Source organism: Neolamprologus multifasciatus, chromosome 8 (assembly GCF_963576455.1).
Source record: "Neolamprologus multifasciatus chromosome 8, fNeoMul1.2, whole genome shotgun sequence".
Taxonomy (NCBI): domain Eukaryota; kingdom Metazoa; phylum Chordata; class Actinopteri; order Cichliformes; family Cichlidae; genus Neolamprologus; species Neolamprologus multifasciatus.
In genome coordinates, this window is record NC_140446.1 from 14101376 (window position 1) to 14115427 (window position 14052).

Genomic DNA, 14052 nt, shown 5'->3' on the forward strand with positions numbered 1-14052 from the left:
CTTCCTGCAGGTGAAGCGATGGGGGAGGAGGGGGAGTTGTGTTCAGTGAAGGAGGGGCGAGGCCAAGTAATGTTGCGTAAAGATGAAAGCGAATGAAAGAGAGGCAAACTTGCGGCTCCACAAGTATAGTTATAACGTAACATAGACTATATCGATATAAAGGATATTGTCACATCTTATATCTCGTATAAAAATATATCGATATTTTTTAAAAACTCGATATATCGCCCAGCTCTAGGCGGGAGTTGAAAGTCCGTGTTGCTCGGCGACAGCCCCAAAACATCACTGCTCTTGAGAAGATCTGCATGGAGGAATGGGCCAAAATACCAGCTACTGTGTGTGCAAACCTGGTAAAGACCTATAGTAAACGTTTGACCTCTGTTATTGCCAACAAAGGTTATGTTACAAAGTATTGAGTTGTATTTTTGTTATTGACCAAATACTTATTTTCCACCCTGATTTACGAATAAATTCTTTACAAATCCTACCATGTGAATTCATGGATTTTTTTTCACATTCTGTCTCTCACAGTTGAAGTGTACCTCTGGTGCAAATTACTGACCTCTGTCATCATTTTAAGTGGGGGAACTTGCACAATCGGTGGCTGACTAAATACTTTTTTGCCCCACTGTATGTGTGTGCGTGTCCATAGTTCAGCTGAGACAGTGTCCTTCACCCCGCCAGGCTAAGTAAACAGTCTTCCAGCCAACCCAGGTGGCCTGTAGGGAATGGGAAGGAACAGACTCAACACAGTTGTTATCAGGGATTTTTTGTTCGGCTCCAGCCTTGAGCCCACAGCTGGCGCCGAAGGGGTAGCCGCATTATGACGGTGATTTTTCTTTTGCAAACAACTCATGAGAATTTCAAGCTGTTCTTTAACACTCCGACACTGGTCTCTTAATCTCCCGTTGGATAGCCGTGAGTTTCTCCGTGATGTTATTAGCCGTCAGTTCTGTGGTCTTGTCACTCTTTTGCTCACATAGCAGATTCTGAGACCTCACGGCCGCAGCCAACTGATCCGAGATGTAATCCAGCTTCTGCCCAGAGATGTTGTTCTGAGTTGATTCTTTCCTGATGTAATCCAACATACATACGCTCAAAGGTGTTATTCTGAGCATTCATTGCAGTCGTAAGCGCCTCCAAGCTCTTAACCATGCTGCCTTCAGTGAGCCCTTTCTGAGAAGTCGCACCTGTCGTTCCAATCCCAGTGGGCAGCCTTGTGGGGGTTTGAACAGCCGGTTCCGCTCCCTTAATTCTCCAATAAGCCAGGGCCAAGCCAGCTCCGATCAGCAAGAACCCTGTTATCATGGTTCCGAATAGGTAGATATCTTCAGCATCCTCGATCGACAGTCCCGCCAGGCACACGATCCTCTGCCACCCGTCCATCGTGTATCCGGCAGGGAAAGTCCCTCCAGGGCACTCGGGTTCTCCCGAGCCCAGACTTCTCGTTAAAGGGTGTCAATAGCATTCAGAGACCAGTTGGTCAAATCCATAATTCTCTTTTAGGTTATTGACACAGACTGTGAGAGAGAGTTCCAGGGAAAGTAATACAAAAAAGACACGAGACTAGACAAGGACATAAGAAGTAGCAGGAAAGATAAGGGAGAGGAGAAAAAGTGCGTCCGCCTCCTCCGAGAGCCAAAGAAAGAATATATCATATAGGAGACACACACAGTGATATTTGAGAAGTGAAATGAAGTTTATTGGATTTACAGAAAGTGTGCAATAATTGTTTAAACAAAATCAGACAGGTGCATAAATTTGGGCACTGTTGTCATTTTATTGATTCCAAAACCTTTAGAACTAATTATTGGAACTCAAATTGGCTTGGTAAGCTCAGTGACCCCTGACCTACATACACAGGTGAATCCAATAATGAGAGAGTATTTAAGGGGGTCAATTGTAAGTTTCCCTCCTTTTTTAATTTTCTCTGAAGAGTAGCAACATGGGGGTCTCAAAACAACTCTCAAATGACCTGAAGGCAAAGATTGTTTACCATCATGGTTTAGGGGAAGGATACAGAAAGTTGTCTCAGAGATTTAAGCTGTCTGTTTCCACAGTTAGGAACATATTGAGAAAATTGAAGACCACAGGCTCAGTTCAAGTTAAGGCTCGAAGTGGCAGAAGTGATAGACAGAAGCGACGAATGGTGAGAACAGTCAGAGTCAACCCACAGACCAGCACCAAAGATCTACAACATCATCTTGCAGCAGATGGAGTCACTGTGCATCGTTCAAGCATTCGGTGCACTTTACACAAGGAGATGCTGTACATGAAAGTGATGCAGAGGAAGCCTTTTCTCCGCCCACAGCACAAACAGAGTCGCTTGAGGTTTGCTAAAGCACATTTGGACAAGCCAGCTTCATTCTGGAATAAGGTGCTGTGGACTGATGAAACTAAAATTGAGTTATTTGGGCATAACAAGGGGCATCATGCATGGAGGAAAAAGAACACAGCATGTGGCCAGTGCAGGGACTGGGAATCTTGTCAAAGTTGAGGGACACATGGATTCCACTCAGTATCAGCAGATGCTATTATTGAAAATCTGTGGTGTGAGTTAAAGAGAACTGTCCATGCTCGGAAGCCATCAAACCTGAATGAACTAGAGATGTTTTGTAAAGAGGAATGGTCCAAAATACCTTCAACCACAATCCAGACTCTCATTGGAACCTACAGGAAACATTTAGAGGCTGTAATTTCTGCAAAAGCGGATCTACTAAATATTGATTTCATTTCTTTTTTTGTGGTGCCCAAATTTATGCACCTGTCTGATTTTGTTTAAACAGTTATTGCACGCTTTCTGCAAATCCAATAAACTTCATTTCACTTCTCAAATATCACTGTGTCTCCCATATGATATATTTAACTGACATTTTTTATTGTAACAACCAACGATTTATACAGGAAAATGATGACTATTAACAAGGTTGCCCAAACTTTTGCATCCCACTGTACAATGAATGAAAATGGGGCCAAGAACAGAACCCTGTGGAACACCATGTGAGAGTGGCAGAGTGATGATTTGTAAGTTGATGTGGCAATGGAGACACTTCTATAAGCATTAAAGTGAACTGTTCAAATGCTGGACCAGACTTGCTCACCTGCTGTTTCAATCAGATCAATACTTGTTGGTCAGTATTGTCAAAGGCTGGGCTTAAATCCAACATCACTTCAAATGAACTCTCCTGAATCCCTGAACATCAACAAATCGCTTGAGAACAGCAGGCTCTGTCAAGGGACCTCTATGGAAACCAGATTGAAACTTTAAGAGAAAGTTCAATTCTTCCAGAGAACTGAAGTGCAGTTACCTTTTTATTTTTAACACTTTTGCAATAAAAGGGAGTTTTGAAATGGGCCCAAGTTGTTCTCTGAGGGTTGTATGTCTTTTGGAGCCAACTTTAAGTGGTCACTAAGCAGTTTTTGGTACTTAATGGGTTGGCTTTGTGCTTTGTTTATCTAACCAAAAGACTGCCACTCGCTTATGCAAAGTTAAAAACATAATATGCCATAATATAATGTAACTTAATATATAATGCATAGTACATATAACCTACCAGATCATATCAAGGATGATTGCTGCAGATATCTTTATGGAGCCCTGACATTTCCAATACATAATGCATGTTTGCATCTCTAATGTCAAAATCAAACCAGGTTTCATATGCAGCTACGTTGGTGTAATGACACAAGTGTAATCTAATTACTTTTTTTATATCTTGTAACTTTCAAGCTCTCATTACATATAATCATTGTGTCCCCAAACACTGTCAGCCGCTCGCTCGCTTGCACCATCCCTCCCTGTAAGCCTAAATAAAGACCTCTTCACAAGGGTACTCTGCCTTTTGAGCATTGTGCACAGGAATACACACATGCAGATTTTCACTCGTGCATGCACTGCATCTACTGATGCCATTAGGACCTCCAAATAATAGCTGCACTAATGAAGTGAAGGGTGCATCGGTGCAGAATAGAATTGCTTTTGAAAGCGATTGAAGAGGTCTGAGCTGCATCATAGCGATGAGTCAAATAAAACCGGCGAGGGAAATATTTATCATATTGCTCATTTGGATGCATCCAGTGTTCAGGATCCTTCACATGCTTGGGGGTAACGTGGTGTACCTCTCAAGAGTGTGTGAACATATGCATGCCTGTGCTAGCCTGCACAGATGTGAATCAAACCGTAAGGGTTTCAAGCACATTTCTTCTCTGTTGTTGTGTCTGTCTTTGCATTTTTGTCTGCTTTAATCACTGAGCTGGCACAGGGACAGACAAAGGTTCAAGCTGAGTTTAGATTAAATTAAGATACAGTTCAAGGGGACTGCCTGAAGTTCAGATGTGTGCACGGATGCATGCAGGTCTAGATTAAATTAAGATACAGTGTTGGGAAGCTGCATTATACTGATGAGCACATGGGTACTTGTGTGTTTTGCCATCTGCAAATGCCAAGCAGTTGAAATGCCCTGCCAGTGACGTTCTGTTAGGCTCAAAAGCCTGTGGCAGCATTTGTCCTCTGTCCTTTGTACCGTGGTAAAAGACCACTCTGCCCTGTCCTTGCCTGTATAACATTATAACAGCAAGAGGGGGCAGAGCTGACCCCTCCTGAGCTGCGTGAACCTGCCTCCTTTAGATCACTGAAGACACCGATCCTTGTTATTTAGGTTTTGCTGGTTAGATGCAGTGTTAAAAATCCATCTTCTGCGCATGTACATTGTCGTGAGTTATTGTTTTCATTACATGACATGTTTTCAGTTTGAATAAGTTTACCAAATGATTAAAAATGTTATCACCTCTTTATAATTTATAGAGAGTTATAGAGAGATTATTCCTTATTTTCTAAACAACAAAAATCGAATACTATAGAATGATTTTAGTGTTGTAAAATGTGAACACTAGAATTTAAAGATCCGACTGTAATGCTGCATAAAAGCTGAGAAAGGATGCATGGAGGTTGATTGCTGCTCAAAATGAGTTAAAACACATTTGCAGCAGTAATCAGCAGGTATAATAAGAGCTATAGTACCAGTAATTGAAGCCACTGTGGCGATCCTCTTAAAATGTTGCCTTGTACGTTGTCGTTCTGAGAAATAAATGGGCAGATGCCTCAGATTTGGCACAGTGGTTATATGTAGAATCAGTCTTAATCATGACTTCATGACATTGCAAAAATGCAAAACCTTGCTTGCTCTACATTATAAAGAGTGGGAGCACATTCTTTGGTCTGATGAGACCAAAACAGAGGGAGGGGAAAGGAAAAAAAGTTAATATCGGATGAACTACAAGACGTTTTGCTCGAACCTGGCCAGAGCTATCACTGTGAACACATAGTCCTGACACTGAAGAGGTGGGAGTGCGATGATATGGTGCTGCGTGAGTGCAAAGGGTGTTAGAGAGATGACATTTATAGAGGGCATCACGAACATGGTCGACGAGATGACTCCAGGAGCCTGGGAGAGGAGGAATATTCCAGCATGATAACGATCCAAAGCACATGGACAGAATTACATAAGTTAATATCGGATGTTTGTCTAAATGAATAAAATGAAAAGTGTAATCTGTTAAAGTGTTCCTTCTGATGTGAATCCAGCAGCACACCTTTGTAGTATTTCAGTGAGAAAGGTAAAGGGACACAACCCCTGCAGCAAAGGACAGGCTGGGCAAAAAATGTCAAGACAAACGTCCTCCACGCCAAGAAGGATCAAGTCTACCATCATAATATAGCTGGAGAGGCACAATATTGAGAAATGAACAGATTCAGTTATTGAAGCTGTGCAGACTTCTGTTGCTGGTGGTCTTTTGTATGATGCAGTCAAACGAAACTGTTAGTTTGGATTTTGAATAAATCCAAATGTCCCGTTTGAAAGCTTGAAAGTAGTGCAACTGTTGTAAGATGATGCGATTTTGAATCATTTGAATTTGAAGTTGCTGCACAAGGGGTGTAGTCACTTCTGCTGTGCACTGTACTTCTGAGTGTCTGAGAGGAGTCAGCAGCTAAAGTAATATGTGACATATAAAGCTGTTGTCAAATCAAAGCTGTTGTGTAATAGCTTTGCTTTTTTATTTTTTGCTTTTTTTTTAAAAAGCACTTTTGACAGTATTTCTCCCTGGTGATATTTAATGTGCCGAATGACGTCTGGTGACCTTCAACCCCCGTATGACTGTGTTTTTATTTATGTTGGTTTTTGCACAGTGCGTTAGGTGGTGATAGCGTCTGTCTTGCAAATCCGAAATGCTGCAAACCGAGCCAGTCCCAAATTATTTTTAGGGTCAGAGTCATCCTCATTCAGTGTAACATCACTGACGGCCTCCTCCTCCTCAGCGGCGTTCGTGCCTCTCGGTTGGCTCGCTCCAAGTCTGTTCCCTCCTTTATTTGCCGTCCCCTCTGACTCCTCGACACCGCCTCGGATATTCACATTCTCACAAGTTTAATTGGTTGTCTGTAAGATGAACCAACTGTGAAGCCTAATCAGTGTGATAATAGGTTTCTTATCTTTAAATTAACACAACAATTTTCACCTTATTTGTGCGCTTCAATTGCATATGTGGCATTCATCAACCTGCTCATTGTGGTCAGTCGCTTAAGAGTGATGACAGTGAAGTTCGGAGTGAACTGCGGACAGTTAAATGCATGTACGTGTGTTGAGAGGCGGAGTGGAGAGATGCTTTAAAAAGGATGGAGCAGTGCAGTCCAGTGAACATTGCCATATGTTCTTCCTCATTACGGGGGCTTTAGAAAGCAACGGGGCTGATAAAACAGAGCAGTTGATGGCGGTCTGTGGATGTTAACAAATTATTTTGCTTGGAAGCACTTCATTTAAAAGTCAGACTGTTTTTTGGCTGATACCACAACATCCTTGTTGTGAAAAAAACAAAAACAAACTGCTAGTGGGTTTTAGCAAATTATACAATCTTGCAGGAAAACCTGGATGTTTTAAAAAGTGTTGACTTTAAAGGAAAAGCTTGAGACTTGAATTTAACCTCTCTTAGGCTTATTGTAAGTTTGACATCCCTGCCTTAGAGGGAGAAAAAAGCATGGCTGCAAACCCCTTTGACATCATGAGCCACGTACAGTACCAAAGAAACTAGTTTTACTATGCATTAACTACCCACTGTAAACAACTGAAATTTATGTTGTAAATAGTGAAAAAACAAACAAACAATAAAAAACAGGCACTTTTAAAGGGATTTTTAAATCCTTTAATTATTTTCACAAGGGTACTTTTGGAAAAATAGCAGGAAAAATAGGGCTGGATTGCGGGCTTTGCTGTGGCGCACCCCTGCCCTGAAGTACCAGAGAAACAAGGAGTTGCACTTAATAGCGTCCAAGCAAAAGCCTCCTGTTTTTTTTGTAAAAACACTTCTGAATTATGGACAGAATTAAACGTCATGGGACAACCATTTAGTTATTTAGCCTGTGACTGTTGTTACTGTGTTCAACCCCAGCTCTGATTATCACATCTGAATTTTAACTTGGGTCAATAAACTTGGTCCATTTTGAACTTTAAATTTCTTGCTTACTACCTGCAAAACTCTGTCTTATCTGACTTTATTCCACGAGGAGGATTCCCCTTGATCACCGGTTATTCTCAGTTAAAGATTATATTTCTCCAAAATTCAAATAAGAGCTGTTTTTGCTCCAAGGATTTTAAGGGCTTAAACCTGATCACAGACCTCTGTGATCAAGCGGAATGTGAAGTTTTGTGCATGTGTGACTGTGTTACTTTGATAAACAACTTTTCTTTGGGGGGGGGGGGGAGAGAAAAAAAAATCTAATTAACTTTTACAAACTATCAGATTATTTCCTCTTTGTCAAAAGTAAGAGACTTGATGAGGCGCCAACAGCAGGAGCTAATGCGCTGGCACTTGGCAGACACCGCTTCTGATAAGAGGCATTCTTGCTCTCAATCTGTTCGCACTCTTCTTCATCTTGTTCTCTCCTCTCTGTTTTCTTCGCTGCAGATGTGACTCAGAAAACCGTTACCTTGGCAATCCACTCAGAGGAACCTGTTACTGTGAGTAATTCTCCGCTGGACAGCTACTTGCTGGAGAGACAGCTCATATGCACTCACTCTCACAAACACACACCTTTATTATTCTTGCCGTTTCTCTCTCTCTGCCTCTCTCTCTTTCTGTCTCCCCTCTCTTTCTCTCTCTCTCTCTCCCCTCTCCTTCCACTTCCACTCTTCCGCCCAGGGCAGATGGAGCATTTTAGCACTTTGGCACCAGGGGCGCTTGTTCGGTGACAGAATGACTTGTCGTGAAAATGTCAAGTGCATCAGAGGGAGTGAGTGATTGAGCTAATCAAGGAGACGGAGGAGTAAAAAATTCTCCACTTGTCTACTCACTCAATCACGCACCTACTCGTTTATTCATTTAGAAAGTTGACTAAATGATAGATTTTCCTTTCACTTAACAAGTCAAACTATCAGTGTGCGTATATGGAAAAGGAACTCGAATGACACAAAGCTGACACCCAGCGCCGAGTGGTAGCACATCTGTGCCCCCCTTCCTGTGTATACTGTACACGCTGGTGTGTTTGAGCTTTGTGCGTTTATTTGCATGATGTCGTGTCCTTCACGGTGCTGCGGTACTTAGTGATTTGTTATCTGCCTTTCAGCACTCCGCACTGACAACAGAGCCTTTGCCAAGGTTTTGTCCCTTTTTGAAATGCCACAGCCTGACAACAGGCTCAATGGGGGGAAGACAGGAAACTAAAAGCCTGAAGCTTGTTTTAACCTCTGGACACCACTGGGACTTGTTCTTGAGCTTAGCTGTGCACTATTGTAAACACGGCAGTGCTCACTATCCAAAAGGCCACTGATTGCATAGATTAGCACTTTGAACTCATGCGACATTATCCAGCTCCTTTGCAGTGCGTGTTAGTCTGTAGTTTGTAATTGAAAAATGCAGACCTAAATATATCTCCCAAAGCCTTCTGTGGCTTTAATGCCATTTTACTATTACTATTCAGTTTTTTGTTTTTTGTTTTTAATCATAAGTCAGATCTTCAGGACGCTTATTTAAGCCTATAAAGAAATACTTTTTTTTCTGTGGCTTTACAGGACATCTCAGACTCTGGCCAGTAAATTATGTAATTTATATGCCAAAAAATAGCTCCTGAAAATTCGATCTTAGTACTCATGCCCCTGCAGTCCCCCAGGGAAAAAGTAAACAGCTGTGGTACAAATTTGAAAGGACACATTTATTAATAAAATATTTGATGCATGTATCTCCTTTTCAAAAAAAAATAAAAATTTTAGCATTACTAGTGAAGTCATTTGTGGCAGTTCATTAATAATAGAAACTTCATTAATCTCTGGTGAAGATTATTTACTCTGAGGGTCAGGTTAATCTGTTAGTTCCATGCTTGATTGCAGCAATCAGATTTTAGCCTCTAGCCTGTGGTGGTAAAGCTACATCTGCCAGCTAAGTTCTTGATGAAGCTGTCATCTACGTATGATGTACGGGACATGGGACAACATCTGAGTAATTTCTTTCCTGTCTGGTTTTCTAAACAGACAATCTCCTGATTGACTACCAGTTCACCTTCAGTCTCATCCAGGAAGATGATAATCACTACACTGCCATAAACTTCATGGCCTCGCCTGAGCAGGTAACTTCTTCAAGAAGAGTTTTCAGTGAGTCATCGGGAACGATGTTAGAGTTAACATGAACGCAGCGCTCTGAGGCACTCACATTTAATTATGCTGGTTACTGGTCAATTGTTTTTGATAATTAGAAACATTGAGCCTGACATTGCTGTAAAAATGATTGTAATGTAAATTGTAAATTGTGCAGTATTTAGATGATTTCATTAATGGATTTATGTTTTTCATCTAAAGCAAACCAAGAATTTGGAAATGTCCATAAATGCGTCCAATAACTTCAACCTGAACATCACGTGGTCGGTTGGATCAACAGGTACTTTTTTTTTCTTTTTCTTTTTTTACTTGAAATGTTTCTGGTGAGTTATTAGTCCCAGTCATTTTAGTATCCATCCTTTTTTATCCATTATATCTGATATTCAGGGTTGGAGGTGGCTGAAACTTATCCCCTCTGGCAAAGAGAAAAAGATGGGGTACCCCGGACTGGTCGCCACTATAATGCATGGCTAACACAGCAAGACAGAAAACCATTCACACTTTTTGGCCAATTTAGAATCACAAATTAACCCAACATGCATGTTTTTGGAGTACAAGAGTACCCAGAGAGAAGCCATGTAGGCACAAGGAGAACAGACATAAGCAAGATTAGTAGTAGTGAGTTTGTCTCTCCTGTTCCAACTTCTTTGTCAGCACTTGGCCACAAAGGTCACAAATAGTATTAGGTATTCTCAGCAAAGGTTATATGTTTCGTGAAGTAACGAACCAAGGAAAAAAAAGTATCTTTCAGGGTTTTTTCCGTTATTTTTGTGATTTGCTAGCAGAGGACATAAATGAATAGGCTGGGCCTCAGGTGGATATTTGGATGTTATAAAAATGTCCAACAAAACATCTATAAAACTTTCTCAGCATTCAAAGGTCACCAAAGCCAATATTCAAACTGACAACAATTTGTTGCTTATTTTTATCCACATGGACTCAGGCTGATTAGATGTCCTCTATTTATTCTGAAGTCTGTGACATAAAAGGTTCCTATTGTTCCCACATTCACAGCATTAAATGAAATAATGACTAAGATGCTTTCAAATTGAACCTAATTACAAAACAAACCCCTTGTTTAATCAGTTTCATTCATTCTTGAAAAAAAAAATGTATATAATAACAAATGTGATTAATCCCATACAATCAGTGCTTTAAAAATAAAAATAAAAATAAAAATAAATGTATATACAGTATAATGTCTGTGTGTGTGTAACATTATGATATAAATATTAAAGTAATGATTTAGTCAGTCAATATAAGAGATATAACAGGAACAACAACGCACCTTCTCTTGTTAGTGTGTACCGTGTCACTGTTGAGTGGATATTATAGGTTCCCTGAGGAAAGACACCCAAGGACACTGCAGTCGTCCAGTGCCACTGTTTATCTCTGGCCTCCCCTCCTCTCAAGTCATCTGCCGCTTTCTCCTGTCCACACGGCACTGACATTTTCTAGCCACTAAGACACGTTAACCTCCCGCGCGCCTCGCCACCACCTTAACCTTTTTGGAGTAGCGTTATTAATATTTGAAGTTGGGTCCCCTTTCTCTGCTAAGATATTGTGTCTCAGAAGGAACGGGACCCTCTTCACAATCGACGAGCGCGCGAAGCGCCTTTGGGTGGGGGAAGGAGAAGGGAGGGGAGGGGTGATTTCAATTAAGATAAATGTGCTCACGTAGCCACAGTCAAGCTGTCATTTTCACTGCTTTTGTTTCAGAGCCGTGGTTTGGAATGTCAATGTTGAGAACCCACTGACATGAGGAAGAATAAGAAATGACTTGGAACGTTTAGATAGATGGAAGATAGAGTTTTAAGAGTTTTAGTCCAGAATGTGTTTATATATTGATTTCATTAGGGATATCAAGAAGTTTGTATACACAAGACACAGAAAATTTACGGTTTAGTGTTTAGCATACAGAATTTCATTTAAGGCACATTGCATCATCCTGTTTTAAAATGTTAAGATGCCACTCAGAGAAAAGCTAAAAAGGGACACAAGCAAGAACTTATTGTTAACAATAGTGGATCTGAGCAGACCTCATGCAGACTTCATCTTCTATAGTTACATTAGGGCAAATTGTAGGTCTAAAACGACTTAATGTCCCTCTTTTCAACCACACCTAGAGATATTTAAAAATTTCTGTTTTACATAAATAACAATGAGTGTGTTAGATGTTTATATTCTGAACATAAACTCTTTAACTCTACAGCTGGAACAATCTCTGGAGAGGAGGTGCCCATCGTGTCCAAAACAAACATCAAGGAATATAGAGACAGTTTCTCATGCGAAAAGTTCACCTTCAGAAGCAACCCTAACATTACTTTTTATGTCTACGTCAGTAACTTCTCATGGCCCATCAAGATCCAGGTAAGAACTGCGTGTGTGACCTTGGACTGACTTATGAGAAGCGGATAAGACAGTGAGCTAATCCTCTCTTATGTGCTGTGACTGTTTTCAAAATGCTAAAAACACACGTAAATACAGTATGTATGAATAAATCTATAAAAGAATTAACACAAAAAGAGCAGGAGCAGCCATCTTTGCACATGCAGAGCTCCATTGTCACTCTGGGTGATTTCGAGTGCACTCGATTGTAATTACACCTTCAGTGAATGTGTGTTCTTTGGTGCACAGCTGCTTTTTAGCAGGCAAAGGCAAAAAGCATTGTTTCAAATTTGTACCTCTCTCTCTGAATGGATCCAATTGAGGCTTTGATTGGTGGACCGCTTGAAAATACAATACTGAAAGATGTGTAGTCCATTTGCTTTTATCTACTTGCTGGAAAACAAAAAGGTCTAGTGTAAAGGGATGGGGGATGGGCAGGATTTCTTTGTAAGGAAAGCTTGCCCATGGACAGCACACACGAGGAGTGTTCTTTGACATTTTAGGGATTATAAATGTTGCTTAACATTTTCATTCTATAAATTGTAACTAAGCCTTAGAAACGCTCTCTCTGGAATATGCTAAGCTTGATATAAAGTACATTACTACTATAATATGAAAGGTGTCACTTGTACAAACCCATAGAATTAACACCCGAATCTGCTGTCACCATGCAATTTAATACAATGAGATAACAATTGTGTCCCCCCCCCCAAATATCACACAATATCCATTTTCCTAATTAGTCCACTCCCAAATATTGATTTTTGTATTTCGTCCTACAAATGAATGGAACACCTTGGAGTAATAATATCTTTGGGGTCAATCCATCTTTGGAGGGGGCCCGGTAATAGTTTTCTATTAGATTTCCCAGCCAACAGTCGCTTATTTATTATGGACTAGCCCGGGCTGTACAGCAAATAGCTTCTGTAACAGGATAAGGTCTCTCTTTCGTTGCTTGTCTTCATGATGCATGGATGAGAATGGAGACCTGGATGAGATAAGACAGGATTTCTTCTTATGAGGGTTTGTATGTAAGGCCCAAACACATAAACAGATTTAAATATAGACTTGGATCGTAAAGAGCAGCTTTCATAGAGGGAAAATGTTGCCACCTAATCGTATCGTCAGCATGTTCCTCCATGTAATAAAAGGCCAATTGTAATAGAAGAATGTTCTCAGATGATGAAATTGATTGGCTGAGATGGATGAATTGAAACTGAATTAACCCTACACACATTGCTTTGACCTCATATCGTGTGAAAAACAACTTTCTAAGCACTAAATAGACATGTCCAATTTACTTAAAAGCCAGCTAACATCTGTGCACAGTGTGCTTTGTGAGTCATGTTAGCCATGTCAGTAAGCATCTTATTTCAGATCAGTGATTCTCATTTTCTACTTAATAGGGTTGGAAAAAGTCAAAGGTGGCAGAAGTTTGGGGGGTAGATGAAGTTGTCATTAAAGAATATTAGCCCCGTGACTCTGTTATGCTATATGATCATTAACCCCTTTCTGTTTCCTGTGATATTGACATAGCCAAATATTTAGCTAACCACTACATTTCAATACAATCTAGACATATCTACACTAATAAATCTATATGTAGGTTCAGCCACGCATCTTCTTCTTCTTTTTTTGGAAGACCAGATTAATTTGATTGTTAAATTAGCATTCTACGCAACAGATGTGACGCATGTAATCCACCTCTAAAAGCACAATTTGTGCCCCGTTACCCAAACCAATGTGTTGCCAACCAGGGGCTCCAGATGACATTGTGTGTGTTTGTCTAAATGCTTTCAGGCTACAGTGCTTTCAAAACATCTACAGTAGATAATGACTTGTCACAATGATGTGGCCTGTTATATGTGATTTAGCTGCCAGGACTGTGCGTAATCTCTCTTTTAATGAAGATGAAACATGTTTCTGATGAAGCGTCATTCACTGCCATGTTGCCTTTTGGATACGTCGGCTATGGAAGAGAGAGACTGTGTTATTGCTGAGATCTGAGATCAATGGGTTAAATTTA

The 14052-nt window shown here is 40.5% G+C and overlaps 1 protein-coding gene across 1 annotated transcript in view; it reads left to right on the top strand.

Moving 5' to 3' along the window:
- Positions 1–14052, top strand: part of atrnl1b (attractin-like 1b) — an 81122-nt gene that overhangs the window by 38752 nt on the left and 28318 nt on the right. The window contains exons 21-24 of the mRNA XM_085169309.1: positions 7957–8009; positions 9516–9610; positions 9840–9918; positions 11851–12008. Coding sequence (XP_085025435.1) covers positions 7957–8009; positions 9516–9610; positions 9840–9918; positions 11851–12008 — 385 coding nt within the window. The remainder of the gene's footprint in view (positions 1–7956; positions 8010–9515; positions 9611–9839; positions 9919–11850; positions 12009–14052) is intronic.